The sequence below is a fragment of the Stegostoma tigrinum genome, chromosome 4 (genome assembly GCF_030684315.1).
Source record: "Stegostoma tigrinum isolate sSteTig4 chromosome 4, sSteTig4.hap1, whole genome shotgun sequence".
NCBI classification, from domain to species: Eukaryota; Metazoa; Chordata; class Chondrichthyes; order Orectolobiformes; family Stegostomatidae; genus Stegostoma; species Stegostoma tigrinum.
The window spans coordinates 99,602,231-99,622,729 of record NC_081357.1 but is presented as its reverse complement, the minus strand read 5'-3'; the positions used below and the strand labels follow the sequence as shown (position 1 = coordinate 99,622,729).

The following is a 20,499-nucleotide window of genomic DNA, read 5'->3' as shown; positions in this document are numbered from 1 at the left end:
AAGCTTATGTGATTTCAAAGAAACCTATCGGACTATAACCTAGTGTCATGTGGCTTCTGACTAGGTTCACCCCAGTACAGCATTGGCTCCTCCACATCATAGTGATGTAACCAGCACAAACCTTAATAAGGCAGAAAAATCAAGCTGAATTTTCAGTATGACTGTGATAAAAACACGTTATAAAAAGCAAATGTGTGTACATGTGTTAGTGACCTGAAATGGGATCATAAGTGGCACAAGCTTCAGGCCTGCAGATTAGAATACTGTTAGAAACCCATAACTGCCTTACAGCTGTCTAACTTTGTCATCGAGAATGAGTTACTCATTTTTAAAAATGGCTGTACTACAGAATGTTAATGGTAGAACAGAAAAGAAAATCCACAGTTCAACAATTGAGACTTAGACATTTTTATTCCAGAAAATATATTCCTGTATAACATACATACATACATACATACAATACTGGTATGTGACTTTATTACAAAACAGAGCTCCAAAGTCTTTTATTATTTAATTGCCATTTGGGGCAAAGATGTTGCTAAAATAGATAATGTTAATATTAAAGATTTAAACATTCCCTGATATGAAAAAACATAACCAGTGAAAAAATAAGTTCCTCTATATCTGTGAAGGACTTTTTCAAGCAGGGCCATAAAATCATCAAAACTCTACATCCAGTGCTGTCTGTGAGAGATGGAGCTAAGGGAGTCAGAAGAATGAAGGTTTAAAGTCCCACTCCATAGACTTGCACACAAAATCTCTGCCATTATTCCAGAGCAGCACTGTCAGAGGTGCTTTCTTTCAGATGAAATGATAAATGAAAAAAGTCATTAAAGCTGAATTGGTATTAGTTCAAAGAGCACATGGGGAGTTATGTTCAATGTCCCGGTGAGTATGTATCCCTGACCCAACTCCTAAAAACCAATTTCCTGCTTATTATCACATTGCTGTATGTAAGAGTTTGTTGCCATGGGTTATCTACTGTATCTACTATACTTCAAAAGTACACCATTGCCTTGAGATGTCCTGAGGTCATAAGAGGTGCCACATTAAACTAAATGTTTATTTTATTCTTTTATCTCCGAATATTTAAAATTCAAATGCTATGGCATGCTACATGTCTGTACAAACAAATCATTTCAAGAAGTATAGCTTGTATGCCTCATCAGAATGGATTATGAACCAATCTGATCAAATACCAAAATTTCACAATTCTAGCACTGTTCTGAAACTTGTACTTAAACTAATTATTCCACATGCAAAGTCTCAACACACTTAAAGAAATAACTCAGGAAGTGTAATACCAGTCTTAAATATTAGAAATCATCTATGAAGAACAATGTCCTGATTCCTTTTTAATATAAATTATGCATAAATGTAACTTAAAATAACTTTTGTATTCATGAACAGTGCCAAATAATCTAAGAATTCAAGTTGAAAATTAGCTCTGCTGCATGATTAAATATGCAGAAATACAAATTTAATAATGTGAAAAGATAATCCTATTAAAGAACTTTTACTAAAACATATTGGTGGATTTTGGTTATGTAGATTTCAGAATTGGTAAGGTAAAGGGAGATTTAATGGAGACAGTCAAATTTAACAGGTTTTAGTTGGAGTAAATGAAGATAAACTACATGAAGAATCAATTAAGAAAAGACACTAAGTTAAGCAAAAGTTTAGCGCAAACAGCTAGGTAAAAGGGAGGATAGTTTATATTTTTAGGCAGCAAGTTAGTGTAAGCCAAATGTGCCATTTGAAAAAGGGATAGAAGTAGACTCAATATTAACTTCCTAGAGGTATTTTAATAAATACGTTTGAAAAGAAAACATTTGAAGGACAGAGGGAATTTTATTTTGGCAATGTTAGTAATTCCAATTGTAAGTCACTTGCAAAGATCCAGTACGGGTGCAATAGGCTAAATGGCCTCTTGCTGCACCATAACAGTCAGAAGTGTGAAAGGGTTTTGAAGTCACAATGTTCTTTACTTGCAATGGGATTGGTTAGCTCAGTTGTCTGGATGCCTGGCTTGTGATTCAGAGTGATGTTAACAGTGCAGGTCCAATTCATGTATCCATTGCTCTGTACCACTGAACCATCAATTCTTGCACTGGCTGAAGGTTACCATGAAGGTCTACCTTCTCAACATCTCCCCTCACCTAAGGCATCGTGACCATCAGCTTAAACTCACCACCAGTCATCTCTCTCTAATGAGAAAGCATAACTTTTATCTTGGGCATCTCCTCACAGCCACATTAACCAAAATGGATAATTTTGATTGTAGGGAGAGGGTGTCGATGGGTGCTTAACCTACATTCCTCCATTCCATTGTATTAAAGGTCTTGAGTAGCTGTGTTTCAGCCCATGTTTCTCCAATTACCTCCTTTAATTGCATCATTTACATTGCATTCATCTTAATGTTCGTGATTGAATAGCAAGAATAGATGTTCCTAACGAAACACACTGACATTTCCATTATGTCATATCCAAAACAATAACATCTGCATGACCAGCAGAGAATGTAAAATCAGCATCTTTTGTTCGTACCTTACTCTTCTAGAATTTATCAGGTTCAGGGCTGCAGCAGATTTCTTCTATCTTAGCCAATGAGTCATTGAAATCATGATCAATCAGCCATGGGAAAATGTGCCAGTTCAGAACAAGTAAAACACAGGCAGTTCCAATCTGACTAGAAAACATTAGTTAAACTGCGATATGTGGGCTTGCGAAGACAAGAACAGGAGTGGATCAGTCACCCATGCTTATTCTGCCATAGCATACATTTGTCTGCCTTTGATGGGATGATTCTCTTACCTATAAGAAACTCTATCAGCCCAAGTCTTGGATTTCACTTGTTAAGTTGTAGTAACCTTCGGGTGAACCTTCAAGGTTAATGAATCCTTCCTGAGAAGTGGTATCCAAAACCAAACACAGTATTCGAGGTGAGATAGGTCCAAGGCTCTGAACCATCAATTTTCACCTTTGAAATTGGCTTATTCATACTGACTGATTTCACAGTGAAGAAGCTTAGTGATAGAACGCAAGACTTACAGTTTGTCCAGGGAAATGAAAATTCCTCCGTGTGACTCCCTGGGACAAAATCCCAACATCATTCCAGCTGTCCATTACCTTTCTCAAAGAGAGGGGAAACGCGTCTACAAAGTGGTGTCAATATTTTGAATTTACAAACTGAATACAGACAAATAACCAGTTAGTGTGATTCTGAAATTAAGAATTAATCATCAGCAAAATTGTCATATATATATCGTATAACAGCCAGCAAGTTTGTAGATATACAGTACATAATGAATAAGACAATAATTAGACAACATTTTAATCTCTAATATTTTATATAGTACAGTTTCAGAAAGAGATGAAGTGTGTAAAAATATTTTTAAATTCCTCTGTTTATAAAAAAAATATATATAGCAGGAAATCAGATAAGTTAATAAAACCATTTACCACCTTCGCAATGTTTGCATCATAAAGAAAAGCTTTGTCTAAAAATGTACCAGTTTTCAGCTCTATTGAATAAATATTTAGTCAACCACAGTTGCTTTTTTTGTGCACTACCAGAAAGGACTGAGAACATCTGTTTTAATTTTCGTGCAGCAAAGTAGTTAAATTGAAAGAAATAAATTACAAGCACAATGGGTACTATATACATAACACTGTACATGAAGCACCTTCAAACCCAATTTGGGATCACTTGGTAAAAGTTTAAGAACGGTTTAAAGATTGTATTTTTAATTGGGTCCTCTTCCTCTTTGAAATTGTCAGCTAGTGGCAACCACATGATCTTACCACCATGTTTCTATATTTCTTCAATATTACATTTGAACTGTCATCAAAGTACAACACAGAGATTGCATTTAGCTTAGTTGGTGCACAGCAAGGTTTGGGGACGTTGTCAGGGAACATCAAATGAACCTGCAAGTGGAAACAAAATTCTTAAATAAACAGACATGTTCCAAATTTGTGTAGGCTGAGAAAAATACAAGTTCCTGAACTATTTGATGACAGATTGATTCATAAGCCATGAGCACCTGTTGGAGCAAACTCATGATCACAACATTTCATAAAAAAGCATGACTAACTTATCTAGCGCCCTATAGAATATTATTTAAGTATTCATTCCCCTCCTAAATCCAGGTCCGCCATTTAATGATGAACCAGCAGCATCTTCAGGATCTAATGAACTGTCTCTCACGGCTCAATTACACTCAGTTGAAGATCACACTTTAATGACACAGTAAGACTAAGTTTATATAGTCCTCTGGTCCTTAGCTGCTGGGTGTATGTCAATTTCTGAGTCTCTCTGCTATTGTAGACATACACCCAATGTTTGAGCTAAGAAACGATTAGAGGTTTGGCCGCCTCGTAATTTTGGTTATAAAGGGTAACTGTGTACAAAATGGAACATTTTATGTTTTAAAAATGCTGGGTTTGTTTTGTCAGAAACCCAGACCCAACACTGAAGCAGAGAAAAGAGAACACAAGAATTGCTTTTGTATTGATATTTTTGTAACAATATCCTAACAATAAAGAATACAACCATTCTAGCACTGTAAGTTTTAAAAATTATATTTTAATATCTGCATATTCCTCTTCACCATACCAGATAGATAAATGAAATAGCTTCTTGAAAGGATTATCGCTTTCAAGGATAATTGGCTTGTCAAAACTATTCAAAAGTTCAGAGTTATTCAATCCTAATTCTCCACCACTGCTGCTTAATTCCAACATAACACTGGTAACATACTAGCAATTCATTCATTAAACTTTAGCCAATTCAATAAAATATGGTTTGCTAGAATTTGGCTCAAAAAGGTTATAAATTCCAATTGAATCTACATCATGGAAAATTAAGGAAAACAGATCTGACCAGCTTCACAGACTGACATCTGAGATTATGAACTTAGAACAAAGAACAGTACAGCACAGGAAAAGGCTCTTTGGACAACCAAAACTACGCTAACACATGATGCCTTCTTAATCTAAAAACCTTTTGCCTCCATGCAGTCCATATCCCTCTTATCCCTGCCTATTCACATATTTGGCAAGATGCCTCTTAAATATTGCGTTTGTACCCACCTCCCCTGGTAGCTCATTCAGGCAGCTACCAGCATCTGTGTAAAAAAAATTTGCCTCTCACATCTCCTTTAAACTTACTCTTTTACCTGAAACCTTTGTCTCCTGGTCACTGACATTTCTACCCTGGGAAAAAGGACTCCGACTATCTATTCTGACGATGCTTTTTGTAATTTTGCAAACATTCATCAGGTCGCCCCTCATCCTTTGAAGTTCACGTGAAGAAAACCATTCAAAAGCTACGAATACAAATTTAGAAGATTATGGCACATACCAGTGTTTGTACAATCGCATGGTTTGTAGCGTTCATGTGAGCATTGAGTGGAAAAGAACACTCTCCATCACAGTAGAAAGCTGCATAACCCTCTGGGGCTATGATCCAATCCTAGAAACATATTAGGCAATTACATTTATTATTTCAATATAATAAAAAGAACTATCTATCCTTTCTGAAAAATCCATTTGTCACATCTTATGAGCGACATACCCTTAAATGTCTTGATTAAATCAATTAGAATCTTGCGTGCTAATTTTGAAAATGCTAACATATTTTAAATATACGAAACATCTTACAGAAAATTTTCCATGGTCAATGTGAAACTGGTAGGTCACTTCTCTGTTTGCACCAGCCCTATTATTTTGAGTATTTTGTAACCAGCCTGAAAATGTATTCTTTAAAAACACTAGCTGTCATGAAATGTTTTCAGCAGACCCGCACATCATTTTCGTCCGTTATTTTGAGAGCAGAGACAGGAAACATTGGGTTTATTTATTAAATTTGTGCTAGTGCTTTATATGGTTTCAGCAGTGTTTTGTACTGCAGGCAAACCTACATCATTTTCCATTTACAAACTTGTAGTTAGCTGTTCCGACTTCACTATATAATCTAAAAACCTCCAAAATTCAGAGATGACTAGATCCAAAGCATTCCATACAGGAGAGGTTATCATAGACTTAAAAAAAAGGTTTGTTGATGATTTAGGCCCTTTTCAAGCACAGAAGTACGAACATGTTACAAAAACGTACCATGCCAGGGATAGTGAAGATGCAGCCAATTTAATGTTGGAAGTCATTGGCACACTCGCCAAGGTGGCTGGCATTAATCTATCTACCTTTCTGAGCACCCTCTGGGCCTAACTTAAAGGAAGAGTGTTGATTTTGACCATTAATTTACAAGTATAACAGAACTGCAAGGCCTCACTGGTATACACAAAGTGGTAAGGACAATTTTAATGAATGCTTCCAGGTCTCGTACAACATTGACCTCCTATTTATAGGAACTAAACATTGACCATTGCAAGCTGTTCTGGAAGATTCGGACTGGAAACCCAGGAGGAATTCTGCTGGAATCTAGAATATAAGAACAGTAAGCCAGAGCCCAGGTATCTCAACTCCTGCGGCCCAATTGTGGGCCCGATCAACATCAGAAATGAAGGAGGATGGGCCCCAAAAATTACCAGGGGAGTTGAGCACCAGCTTCAGTAAAGAGCTGCTCTGGTTCAGGCCCAACAGTCACTCAAGGCAAACAGACAATTAGGGTGGCTAAGAGACTTGTCAAAGGAGGTCAAGTGGAAATTATGTCACAGCTGTCCTGATGGGTCTGTATGCACACTCTGTCTATCAGCTTGCAGGGGTAAAACCAAAAGACACCCCTTTACAGTGATGTTGCCATCTCACTGCCCAGAATATTAGCTGCAAAACAGATGCGTGAGCACCCAGCTTAGCTCAGACTGCAGGCCCGAAGGTTTCTGACCAGTCTTACAGATTCAAAACTCCACCCACCAGCATTCACTGAGCCGTGAACACTTACCTCCAAGTCAATGAAAAGCTCCCCATGTGAAAATCCTAACCTTAATAAGCTTCTCACTAGAGTAGGGTTGGATTCAGGAGGCGAATACCAGTTTTGAACCTCTCTTTGCGGAAAATTTTACCTGGCTTCCATACATTAAGAACCAAACAAACCAAAATTGAAGAAACTACAAAATCTGTTTTAATGCACCAATCCATTTCCTAACCGGTTGCTCATAGCAACATCCAGCGGATTAATCCTGGTCAATGCTGAAGGATGTATATGTGGAAAAGGTAAAGGCCTGAATGAAGGTTCAGTTGACATGTTCTGTCCACAGACTTAAACAAAGGCTCTTCCCTTTAAGCAGTTAAACAGAGCAAGATTCTGGTCAAATTAAGGGAAAATGTGGATCTCTTAAAACATTGCACAGCCAAAGTAATATGTAGAGTACATTTAGACTGAGGAGCAGGAATAGAGGAAGCAAACAGAGGGCCCCAAAATACAAGCCTGAAAATGTAAATGTCCTTTGGTAACATTTGCTAGATTAAGCAATAGCAGCAATGCATCCAAAAAAGAAGTTTTTCTCTATGTTGAAACTGTTGAAGTTTGAAAGTATCAACAGTAAAGACTATAATGTTTTTGGACCTCTGGTATTCGAACTATTTTTTAAAAGACATCTGCCCTTAATGATGCCAGATCCACTGAGCTCTAAAATATGGAAAAATGTTGAAAGATGAGAACCAGGTTTTAACATCCGCTGCACAAATCTTTATCTGAGAAGAGATTCAAGTGGCAATTCTCTGCCTGTTGTCGCTATATTGTCAGCAGGATTTGGACAAGTGGTGGTGAGGAAATAGGGTTCTAAGCCATTCTGCCTGGCTCCAGCTGCAATGATGCCTGGAAGTGACCTTGTTACACATAGCACACCTGTTTTCACTTATGTAACTGATCCAAAGTGTAATAGTTACTGCGTGACAATGCAGGCTTGTGGATTTTCAGACGGAGGTCCTATGAACAGTACATCTGTCATTAGAAATGGATGTTAATGATCAACTAGCCCCAGTTTTATGGAGTTGGAGGGCATATCTTGAAATGTCTTTATGACCTGTCTTTTACATCAAACTGTTTCCTTTTTAAATACACACAGTCACTGGGGCTGAAGGTTAACCTCAGATACAATAAGCATGAATGACAAGGCTGAGGCAATTGAAAAACCAGATACTGGGAATCCAACAACTGCATTTTCAGTTTTAATGGTTGGGACCCATCAAGACTTTGCTCCCTTAATTTAGGCAAGTCTGTAATTTAAATATTTTATTGAGGTTCATATTTTAAATGCAGTTTAGTTTCAATGTTTATGGGCTCAGTGTCCCAGGGCTCGAGAAAAGGCAGCTGAAATAAGGTGGGAAGAAGTTTCCATCCCAGATTTTGGGCTGAGAGGAGAGGGATTGTCTCTTTCAGGTCTCCCAAGCTAACCCCCAACACAATAAGCCACCAATAAATCAAAATGCCTGCATGATCTCCCACCTGATTGCTCTACTCCACAAATAAGCCATGATATTTCCACATGTATTTCTGACAGTTCTATCTGCAACCCCTCCCCTTCTCAAACACCTATACCTCTTGGGCCCCTAATCACTTGCCCCTCTAAAAGATCTTTCTGATCCCGTCCGCTGATTTCTCAAGCTTCTCACCATTCATCTCTATGGTTCCCATGACCAAACTCTTTCCTGCAATTGCTCACCACAATTGTCCCATCCTTCCCAGTGACCCATCGGGGATACTTCCTGCAGGTTTTATGGTCCCTCCTCCACTGCCTATGCCTGTTCTCTCTAACCCTTGACAGTCCATGTCTCCTCTGTTTGATCTGGATCTATATAACATTGATCAATGACATAAATCACGCACCTTGTTATGCATAATTTTTTGTTCTTTCCTCACTCTTCTCCCTCTAGTAACGTTATAACATCAAGCCCAACATTCTGAATCACTAAGGCAGAGGTCAACACTGTGGATGTAGCATTGAGTCAAAGTACGACATGAAATGCCCATCATCCTCATCCTGCCACCTCAAAGAAGTGCCAGGATAATGTTCCTGTAAAATAACTTTCAATCATTCACCAAAAAAGTATAGCACAAAAATGCCACTAATTACCTGCCACCCTAAGTCGCGAAAACTCACATACAGTTCATGCTTCTTGCAAGCTTGCTTCTGCTCACTGCTGTTGTAATCTGTTAAATGAAAGACTGGCATTAGTATGCAGTCAAAACAAGCACAAACACCATACTGACAGCATCACAATGCTCTCCTGCATCCGACCAATGGGTTACAAATCCTCACAGGTCACACCCTGTCGGTGGAGCATTTAAACAGGTTTGTTCTGAAATTCCTTAGGGTGTAGTAGTTGATTGTCCTGAAGTGACAACCCGGGAAAGTCCGACTCTGAGAAAATAAACAGCGCGATGGCCATACAATGAGCTGGGGTGGAGGAAGTCCCAGCCAGGAAGAGACAAGCTCAAATCATGAGTGGTAATGCTGTGTTCATCCAGCTTCACACTTTATTAGCTCAAATCGTGAGTTTTGAACACAAGGGAAGCACCACTATCTGACATAAAATTCAGCCCACTTCCTTAGATATTGAAACTAGGGCCATGCATTCGGCATTAAGTGGCTTCCTACTCTCCCAGAACTCAGTGGAAGGTGGAGGAAACGTGTTCCTGGCAGGAGACAAGCTGCCCATGATTACTGCTTGTGTGTAAGGAGCTCAGCATTCAATGTTGAAGTTAACATCTGCAGACTATTTTGCTACAGTTTTAAACATCCACGTTCCATTTTGGATCACCCAAATGCCTCACTTACTACAGGTTGGCACGAATTAGCACTATCAGATGCTAAATGAGGTGAAGATGTTTTTACCAGTATCATTTTAAGGAACCATGCAGTAATTACAAGTTCATTCCTGGTTTGCTATTTCTGGCTACTGGCTGACTTTTGGATGCAATTTTTTGCAGTACTCTAGTACTCAGGAAAGTTCACTTTAATGCACAAAGGGGACGCATTGTTGGTTTATCTATTTGTCTTACGAGGACAGTATGGCTCTAAAATTGGATGGTAAAATAGGGCAGTCAAGTGGCAATAAAGAATGATTGGGAACAATGAGAAATAGACAATGAGTAGGAGGAACTAGCAGGTGCGGGGAGGAGGTGAGGTGCCAGAGTTGTCATAACAGGCTCCATCATGATAGGTACCTCAATGGTATTACGGCATTCAGCCCAATAATTACAGGGGTTAGACAAGTCTAATCGATTCCCTGAATCTGCTCCACCATTAAACCAGATCATGGCCGATTTTACACCTCCACTCCGCAATTCTGTATTCCTCAAATCTTGTAATTTCCACAACTCCAGTAGACCTATTTGATCTCTGTTTTCAACCTAATCCAGAAGTGAACATCCTCAGCTGCCTGGAGCAGAGTGTTTCAAAAATTCAAAATCTCAGTACTACCTGGTTGGCCATTTATTTTGAAATTGTTATCCATGTACTAAGTGAATCATTTCCTCAGCACAAGCCTCATCGAATGCCTTAAGAATTTTAAATGTTTCTATTATCTCACCTCCCATTCTTTTAAACTCCTGGAAGCACAGACCTGGAGTACTCAATCTCTCCCTCATTGTACAATTCCTTTATTCATAGAACCTACCCAGTCAGTGTTTATTGCTCTCTCTCTCTAAGGCTAATACGTCCATCTTTGCCGAAGGAGATTAAAACTACACACAATACTCCAGATGTGGCCTCACCGAAGCCCTGTATAATTGTAGGAAGACTCTTTCCTCTTATGATTCAATCCCTTGGCAAAGAAAAACCTAACATACCATCTGCTTTCCTAATTACTTGCTGTACTTGCATCTTAACTTTCTGTGATGCATGTACGAGGCAACCCAGATTCCTTTGATTGGAAAAATTTCCTTGTCTCTATCTATTGAATATATGTCCTGTTTTCTCTTATTGTTTTAAACCCAAGAACTTCACACATTGCCACATCTTATTACATTCGCTATATTGTTGTGCATTCATCATAACCTATACTCATCTGCAGCCTCACCGTTTACTCTGTGATTTAACTTTAGACCATCAGCAAACGTAAACATGTTACGATTATGTTACTCATCCAAGTCAATTTTGTGGGATCGAAAAGGAGGAGTCCACTTTGATTGATATATTTACAGTCCGTTGAGGACTACACTAGCAGTAAGGGCCACCTATGTTGGAAGATACACGTTCTCCTAACAATTGACTCGTCTACCTTGAAGACTTCAAGACGACTCCACCACAGATAGCTTGGGAACTTCTGCAGTTCTAGCACTGGCCACCATTCCCAATGGCAGTGTTGAGACTGAAGAGCTACAGGTCCTCTGATTGGTCAGTAGCTCCTGGAGAAGGTTTTTCTGGTTTCGAGGGGCAGAAACCACAAGAGCTCTGTCAAGTAAGTGCCTGAACTACATAACATTGAGTCATAGTTGGTGGAAACAGATTTGGTCTCAATTTTCTGGTTGGTGTGCTGGGCCATAGCCTCCACCATCCCAGTAATTAGCTACTATATCAGATTTCTAGCATTTGCAATATATTCCTCTTGTATCTGCTGCAATTTCTTGATCAAGTTAAGCAAGCAAAGCATGCCTTTAAAAATCTCCACTACCCTCCTACCAGTGATGATAGACTGAATGTCCTGAAACTTCATTGGTTTCCCTCTTTCTTGGTTTCAGTGCTGTGGTGTAATACTGTTACCTTTAGTCTTCTGGCACTTCTTCTGAGTGAGAATATTACTCAGAATATTATGATCCCCATAAATTAAAATAGCTAAAGTTACTGAATGGCCCCCAAATGAAGAAATAACCAAAGAAAATGGAGGCACGAGTCAAAATATTCAAAGAACTCATTGGATTCCAAGAGAGTTCCTGTGGTAAACCATTAATGTGATGCCCTGTTCAAGAAGGGATGGAAGCAGGATATTAACGGCCAGTTAGATTAGATTCCCTACAATGTGGAAACAGGCCCTTTGGCCCAAACAAGTCCACGCTGCCTCTTGCAGCATCCCACCCAGACCCATCCCCCTATAACCCACACACCCCTGAACACTAGGGGCAATTTAGCATGGCCTGTCCACCTAGCCTGCACATCTTTGGAATGTGGGAGGAAATCGGAACACCCGGAGGAAACCCACGCAGACACGGGGAGAATGTGCAAACTCCACACAGACAGTTACCCAAGGCTGGAATCGAACCCGGGTCCCTGGTGCTGTGAGGCTGCAGTGCTAACCACTGAGTCACCGTGCCACCCAACGTCTTTAACACTTGCAGCTTTAACATCTGTCATTGGGAAATTGATAGAATCCATTGTTAGGGGAGAAAACAGATATAAAACATTGAATACACATGCAAATAGTTTCAAGCATAACTTCTTCCCCATTGTTATCTGACGTTTGAAGGGACCTCTCAAAAGTTAATTTGATGTCTCTCTCTCTCTGCACCTTTTCTGCGGTTCTATTCTGCACTCTGTTCTTCTACCCTAATGCACTTTGTATGGTGTAATGTGCCTGCATAGCATACAAAACAACACTTTTCTATGTATGTCTGTGCATGTGATATCAATAAATTAATCGATCAATCACATTTGATAAGTTACCACACAGGATGTCATTGCACGAGATAGGAGGAGTGCATGGTATTGAGGGAATATATTAGTATGGATTGACGGTTGGGTAACACATAGAAGACAGAGGGTCAGTATTAATGGATCATTTTTCAGAACAGAATGATGCAACTAGTGAAGTGGCACAAGAATCAGTTCTAGGGCCTCAATTATTTGCTATCTATATGAATGACTCAGAGGGGGCAGAGTATGATATATCCAAATATGCTGAGGATAGAAAAAATAAGTGAGAGGGCACATTGTGATGCAGACATGGGGATTCGGCAAGGAGGATGTAGATTCATAGCAGAATATAGTACAGAACAGGCGCTTCAAATCTGAATTATTCCAACGCTGCATTGGTCCTACTTGCCAGTATTTGGCCCATCGTCTTGAATGCTATGATACTTCAAATGCACATCCAAATACTTTCCAAATGCTGTGAATTTCCTTGCCTTGACTACCCTCCCAGGCAGTGCATTCCAGATTCCCAGCACCCTCTGGGTGAAAACAATTCCTCAAACTGCTCACGCTCGCCCAACCCCAACCACCCCACTAAACCTTCTGTCTTTCACTGTAAAATTATGTCTGCTTGCTATTTATCCTGCAACTAGGGGAGACAGCTAATTTCTATCTATCCTGTCCATGCCCTTCATAATCTTGTACACCTGAATCAGGTACCTCTTTCAGCCTCCTCTGCTCTAAAGGAAATAACCGAGTTTATCCAGTCTCTCTAAGTAGCTGAAATGCTCCATCCCAGGCAACATCCTGGTGAATCTCCTTTGCACGCCCTCCAGTGCAATCACATCTTTCCTATAGTGTCGTGACCAGAACTGCACACAGTACTCCAGCCTAACCAAAGTCCTGTACAGCTCCAACATGATGTCCTTGCTCTTGTAATCTATGCCATTACTGACAAAGGCAAGTATTCAGTGTGCTTTCTTAACTACCCTACAACTTGTCTTGGTGTCTTCAGGGATCTGTGTGGGCAACCGCCCGAAGATGTTTCTGTTCTTCTGAGCTTCCTAGTGTCTTGCCAGAAATTGAATAGTCCCTTATTACTTTGTTCAAACTGTGTACCACCTCACAGTTATCAGGGTTAAATTCCATCTGCCACTGATCTACCCATCTGACTAACCCATCTATATCCTCCTGTAAACTGAAACCTTCTTCCTCACAGCCAACCACCCGGCCAACATTCATGCCATCCACAAACATATTTATCATCCTCCTCACATTCTCTTCAACGTCATTTATAAACATCACGATCAATAGGGGACCCAGCACTGATCCCTGCAGGATAATAAAATGTGAGGCTGGATGAACACAGCAGGCCCAGCAGCATCTCAGGAGCACAAAAGCTGACGTTTCGGGCCTAGACCCTGTTGTGCCTGCTGTGTTCATCCAGCCTCACATTTTATTATCTTGGATTCTCCAGCATCTGCAGTTCCCATTATCACTGATCCCTGCAGGTTAGGTTTCAGTCACACAAACAGACTACTACCACCACCCTCTGTCTCTTGTCACCAGGACAATTTTGGGCCCAACTTGACAAGTTACCCTGAATCCCATGTGGTTTCACCACCTTTATCAGTCGCCCATTTGAGAATTTGTTGTTTATATCGACTTCAGTAAAGCCTATAACATCAACTGCCCTATCCTCATCTATACACCTGGTCACCCCCCAAAAAAATTCCTTCAGATTTGTTAGGCATGACCTCCTTCTAACAAAGCTATGCTGACTGTCCCTGATCAAACCTCACCTCTGCAAGTGAAGATTAATTCACTCCTCAGAATATTCACCAATCATTTCCCTACTACTGATGTGAGACTCACTGGTCTGTAATTCGTTGTTTATCTCTTAAAACATGGAACCACATTAGTTAATGTCCAGTCCACTGGCACCACCCCCGTGGCCTGAGAGGCATTAAAACTATAGTTCAGAGCCCATGTAATTTCTTCCCGCAACTTCCACAGCAGCCTGAGATACAACTCCTCCGTTTGTGGGGATTTTAAGCCTTACAACAACTTCAATACCTCTTCACTCCCTATGTCAATCTGCTCAATAACCTCTCTGTCCCTTTTCCTGAAATGTGTACCTACAAATTTCTTCTGCTGATTGAAAATAGGTATTAAGCTCTCATTTAACACTCTACCAATGCTGTCCAGCTTTAAGCACAGATTGTCTCCTTGGTCCCCAGAAGACCCTACTCTTTCCCTGGTTATCCTCTTCCCCTTCACATACTTGTAGAATACTTTGGGATTTTTCCCAAACTTACCTGATAGTGCTTTTATCATCCTCTCCTTTTCTCTCCTAATTGTCTTCTTGAGGTTACCCCTATTTTTTCCATACTCCTCTAAGGCCTCCCTGAATTGCTCCAATTATACCTGTTAAAAGTCTCCCTTTTCTTTCTCATTCAGTCCCGAAAGTCCCTAGATATTAAGAGTTACCCATGCTTGTTGTGCTTACATTTCACACTGAAGAGAACATGTTGGGTCTATATTTTGCCTGTTTCCTTTTTGAACTTGTCCCATTGTTCTATTGTTATTTTACCCAGAGGTCAATGTTCCCAGTCTACTTTAGCCAGATCCTACCTAATTTTAATAAAATCTGCCTTTCACCAATCCAAAAACTTTTTCTGCAAAACAGTTTTTTCCTTTTCCAAACCAAACTTAAAACACACTGTGTCATGATCGTTATCATTACAATATCCCAATTCCTTCATGTCAAACATCGACCTGGCTTCATTCTGTAGAATTCAGGCCAGCACTGCACCGTTCCTCGATAGAGCTTCTGTATGTAGATATGAAAAGGTCTCCTGAACGTAGTTCAAGAATCGTTTTTTTTTAATTCATTAACAGGATGAGGGTGTCATCGGCTAGGTAGCATTTATTGTCTATCCCTAATTGCCCAGAGGGAAGTTGAGAGTCAACCACATTGCTGTTGGTATAGAGTCACATGTCAGCCAGACCAGGTAAGGATGGCAGTTTTCTTCCATAAAGGGCATTAAGGAACCAGATGGGATTTTACCCCCAACAAGCAACAACTGATTCACAGTCATCATTAGATTCTTAATTCCAGATATTTTATTGAATTCAAATTCCACCATCTGCTGTGGTGGGATTTGAACTTGGGTCCCCAGAATGTTATCTGAGTCTCTGAATTAACAGTCTAGTGATAATAACACTAGGCCATCACCTTCTCAATTGCCCCTCTGTAAAATTTTTATACCATCTAATCCCACATAATTTTGGGGAAATTAAAGACTCCTAATTAACCTAATACTCTTACATATTTCAGTGAATTGGCTTTTTACCTGCTCCTCTGCAGCCCACTTATTGTTTGGGTATCTATAATATATTCCTAGCAGTGTCTACCTCCATTTTATTTGTAAGCTTTATTCACAAAGTCTCATTTGAAGACACTTTCAAGGTATTGTCCCATCTTACTACACTGTGATGGCACTGTGCCTTTAAGAGAGATTTGTTCTGTCCTGTTACTCTTGTAGAGAGCTGTCGCCACAGTGTTACAGAATATCTGTTTCAGAAACAGTGGGCAAACAGCTTTGAACTCCCTGAGCAACTTTTTTTGAATTAGACAAAATAAGCATAAGTTGGTAGAGTCAGGCTCACATAGGCCCAGGGTTTTAAATTTGCTTTCAGTTGGGATTTGGAGTTGGCTTTTGAAACTGATAGCTACATCTCTCTCTCTCTCTGTGCCACAGCAAAATGCTTGAGTTCTTTCTCTGCTGCTAAATTGATAATTTTAGTGTTCTTTTCTCCGGGACTGAAAGAAAGATAGCACGTGAGGAATATCTGTTTTGCTGAATTTGCCTTTGCCAATGATGTGTGTATGGGATGCTGCTATATTGGAACAACTGATGATTCATTGTAAAATAATATTTTGCTACATATTTCAAAGGAATTAAAGCTAAGCTAATTCTTCATTTTGTTTGCACTTGAACTATGTTGTGAGAATAAAGCATGCTTTGCTTAAAGCCTAGAGGTGGACAATCGAATCATATCTGGAATACAGCATTTTAGACTTGACTATGTCTTTGATATGTTTTGAGGAGGTTTGGCTCATAACAACAGTAACTGACTGTTTAATAAATAATGCAATGTCATCTCCTCCCTTACACTCTCCCCTGCCCCACTGAAGATACCATGCCATGGAACCTGCCAGTCCTGTCCCTCCCTCAACCATGTCCATGTGAAGGCAGCAACATAGTAACTCCACATGTCAATCTGTGGCTTCAACTCATTTATTTCTCTAAGGGTTTAAAGTTTAAAAACAGTGAAGGCACATACTGCCCCTCATCACTTTGGTAATTTTTTCACCATGACCTTTCTCATCATGGCCTTTATGGGCAGCACAGTGGCTCAGTGGTTAGCACTGATGTCTCACAAAGCCATGGACCCAGGTCCAATTCCACCCTTGGGTGACTGTCTGTGTGGAGTTTGCATATTCTCCCCATATCTGTGTAGGTTTCCTCCAGACCGAAAGATGTGCAGGTTAAGTGGATTGGCCATGCTAAATTGCCCTTAGTGTCCAGGGATGTTTAGGTTAGGTGGGTTAGACGTGGGAAATGCCAGGGGTAGGGTTATGGGTCTGAGTAGGTTGCTCTTCACAGCGGGGGTGTGGACTTGTGGGGATAAATGGCCTGTTTCTGTAGGGACCCTATGACATTCTAACCAGCACTGAATCATCTCAAATTTCATGCCTGGTATAGCATCTTCACTGTTTTCTCTTACTTTGGAACTGAGACCAGGCTTCAGCAAATTGACTTAGTTCAGAGAGAGCATTTAAGCACTAAACTGTAAAGTACGCAGCCTGTTATATTTCTTACAATAATTCTGTAAGAGAAAAAAGATTGTCTAGTATCAAAGAAAAACATGGAATTCCTGGTCTAGTTTGTTACCCTACAAAGACCTCTTTATAATTGCATATTTCTTTCTGCAACACCATTCAATTTCACAGAATGTGATTGCATTAAAGTGTGTATGACTGCATTCTTACTCAGGTATTTCAAATCTTTCTAAACCATTAATGTGCACCATTGTCTGACACTAATTCTTCTGGTAAGTAAAACATTACATACCAACTTCTCAAAACCTCTACAGTTTTGTCACCTTGTAATTTTTGGCATAGATTCAACTACTTGCTGTTTGCTAAAACAAGGTACTCTTTCCCATCCACTGCAATGAAATCAACATGGTCTCATTCCCATTTTCTAGAGTTTGACCATGAAATAGAACCATGAATGAACCATTTCTCAGCAAAACCCTTCAGAAATTTTCATCAACTCTTCAATGTGTCTATACAACCTTAACTACCCAAATAACTTCTTTGCTAGTTTTTGTACAGGTTATCTTTGTGTGCTGTTAGTGAAATTCCTCTCACAACCTCACTTTAAACTGCAGATGGATTATAACGATTAAAACCCATTGGAGGCAATGCGGCATCTTAGGAGCAAACATAGTAGTTGCTGGAAAAGCTCGGCAGATCTGGCAGCATCTGTGAAGAAGAACCAGAGCTAATGTTTTGAATTCAGTGCTCTGAGGAAGGGTCACCAGATCTGAAATGATAACGCTGATTTGTCTTCACAGATGCTGCCAGGCCTGCTGAGCTATTCCAGCAACTTCTGACTTCGGGGACGTGAGTGTTGCTAACTTCACCAGATATTATTGCTCTTCAGATGGTGGTGGTGAGCTGCTTTTCTGACCTGCTGCTGTCCTTTGGCTGTAGGGACATTGTTAAGAAGGGAGTTCCAGGATTTTGACCCAGTGACAGTGAAGAAATAGTGATATAGTCCCAAGGCAGGATAGCATACAACTCAAAGGGAAACGTGCAGTGATCTAAATACATAATTTCCAAGAAAAATTCAGTTGGGTTCCGAACAGCGTACCTTTGATGTTAATTGATTTGAGTTTGTACTGCTGAGTTTATGACAGACAAGTGGAAACAGACTATAGCCTTTTAGCTTAATTATGACTTCAGAAGATTCAGGAGTTTAGTTCAGAAGAATTATGTTTGCACTTCAGGAGAATGGTTTCATGCTGGCACAAGTAATTGATTGCAAAATTTGCCAAGCTGTCAAAGTTTGCTCAGAAGTCTTCAGTTGTTGGAACAGAAGATTCGGTCAACAGAATTGGAAAGAAGTTGTAAAACTGTTGCAGCAGTCTAATGAGGAGAGAGTCAGTTAAGAAAGAAATTTAGCAGTTGAAATTGGAATGATATTTCTCTGGGACTGGGTTTCTGTCAAAGATATTGTTGTCAAACATGCAAGATGAAATTCTGCTTTGCTGTTTATGTTAAGATTTTTCTAATGGCCCTGTGGAATTCATTGCCACGGAATGCAGTGGAGGCTGGGACGTTAAATGTCTTCAAAACAGAGATTGACAAATTCTTGATCTCGCAAGGAATTAAGGGCTACGGGGAGAGTGCAGGGAAGTGGAGTTGAAATGCCCATCAGCCATGATTAAATGGCGGAGTGGACTTGATGGGCCGAATTGCCTTACTTCCACTCTATGTCTTATTGTTTTGTGGTTTTACATAGCTTTGTAAGTTTATTTTGTGTACCAAACTTATGCTCATGTGTTGAAAAGCAGTGGCAGCCTTGTGTGAATATATTCAATCAATAACCACTATGGTAAACATTAAATTTATGATCAATCAAACCATATTTCACTAAGGGAACCAACCTCTCCCTACCATCATCGGGGGGGCATCATAATAATCAAATGGGCTGTTTTGTCCTAAATGGTGTAAAGCTTCTGGAGCTGTACTCATCTAGTCAAGTGGGGAGTATTCGATCACACTTTTGACTAGTGCCTTGTTGACATTGAACAGGCATTGGGTTGATGGGAGGTGAGTTAATCACTATAGAATTTCTAGCCTCTGACCTGCTATTGCAGGGCTGGCTGGTACTACTCAGTTACTGGCCAGGCGTGATACTCGGGTGGTTGGTAATGGATGGTTCAGTGATGGTAATGGCATTGAACGTCAAGGGAAAATGGTTAGTTTTTTTTGTTGGAGATAGTCATTTCCTGGCATTTGTGTGCTACGATGATATTTGTCACTTATTAGTCCAATCCTGGCTTTCCTGCATATGGAAATGGACTGCTTCGGTATCTGAGTCATCAAAATGCCGCTGAATATTATACATTCAGAGATCATCTACACTTCTCACCTTATGATGGAGGCAAGGTGAAGGTGGTTGGGCCTTAATTTACACTTATTTTTACACCTCAAATAATACCCCACAATTTCTCATTATTATGCTCTTTAAGCCCACTATTCATAATATATTTAATTTACTGAACACTGTGTTGAGAGTGTCTTCATTCATTTCTCTGAATAACTCTAGATTGTCACTTGTACATAGAAAGTAATTCACGGATAACTTAGTTGCTAAAAATAGGAGCAAGAGTAGGCCATTCAGCCTCTTGAGCCTGTCCAACTATTTAATGAGATTATGGCTGATCTGTGAGCGAACTCCACATAACCTGCCTATGGTCCATATCCCTTAATACTTTTGCTTAGCAAAAATGTATCTGTCTATATTTAAAAAGAATCAGTCTTCACAAGACATCTTGAAATAAACAAATTTGCAGGATCTGCTGACTTCTGCTATTTAATATGGCACTGAGGGCTCATTTTATTATTTGGTCCTTGTTGCTCAAAGACCACCTTCTACCCTTTTAGTATTTCCTCAATGACAGTCAAATTCTTCCTAATCCTGACTATAAATAAACCAACCAATTTAATTGTACTTCTTTCATTTCAGTTGCCTTGAATCAGGGGATTCTGATCCCTCCAACTATTAACAATGGTTTGTAATGGGATATATCATTGTATTCAATTCTAACACTAACTTAACCCAGGGGAGGTGTTGGGGGTGAAGGAACTGTGGACCAGGATGTCTCG

At 39.8% G+C, this 20,499-nt stretch overlaps 1 protein-coding gene across 1 annotated transcript in view; it reads right to left on the bottom strand.

Annotated features, from left to right (window-relative positions):
* Positions 1 to 392: 392 nt before the first annotated feature.
* The window catches only part of bmp5 (bone morphogenetic protein 5), a 116,715-nt gene continuing 96,608 nt past the window's right edge, over positions 393 to 20,499 (bottom strand). Inside the window, exons 5-7 of the mRNA XM_048531391.2 lie at positions 9,036 to 9,112; positions 5,366 to 5,476; positions 393 to 3,930 (exon numbers count right to left, since the gene is read on the bottom strand). Of these exons, the coding sequence (XP_048387348.1) occupies positions 3,781 to 3,930; positions 5,366 to 5,476; positions 9,036 to 9,112 (338 nt within the window). The 3' untranslated portion in view covers positions 393 to 3,780. The remainder of the gene's footprint in view (positions 3,931 to 5,365; positions 5,477 to 9,035; positions 9,113 to 20,499) is intronic.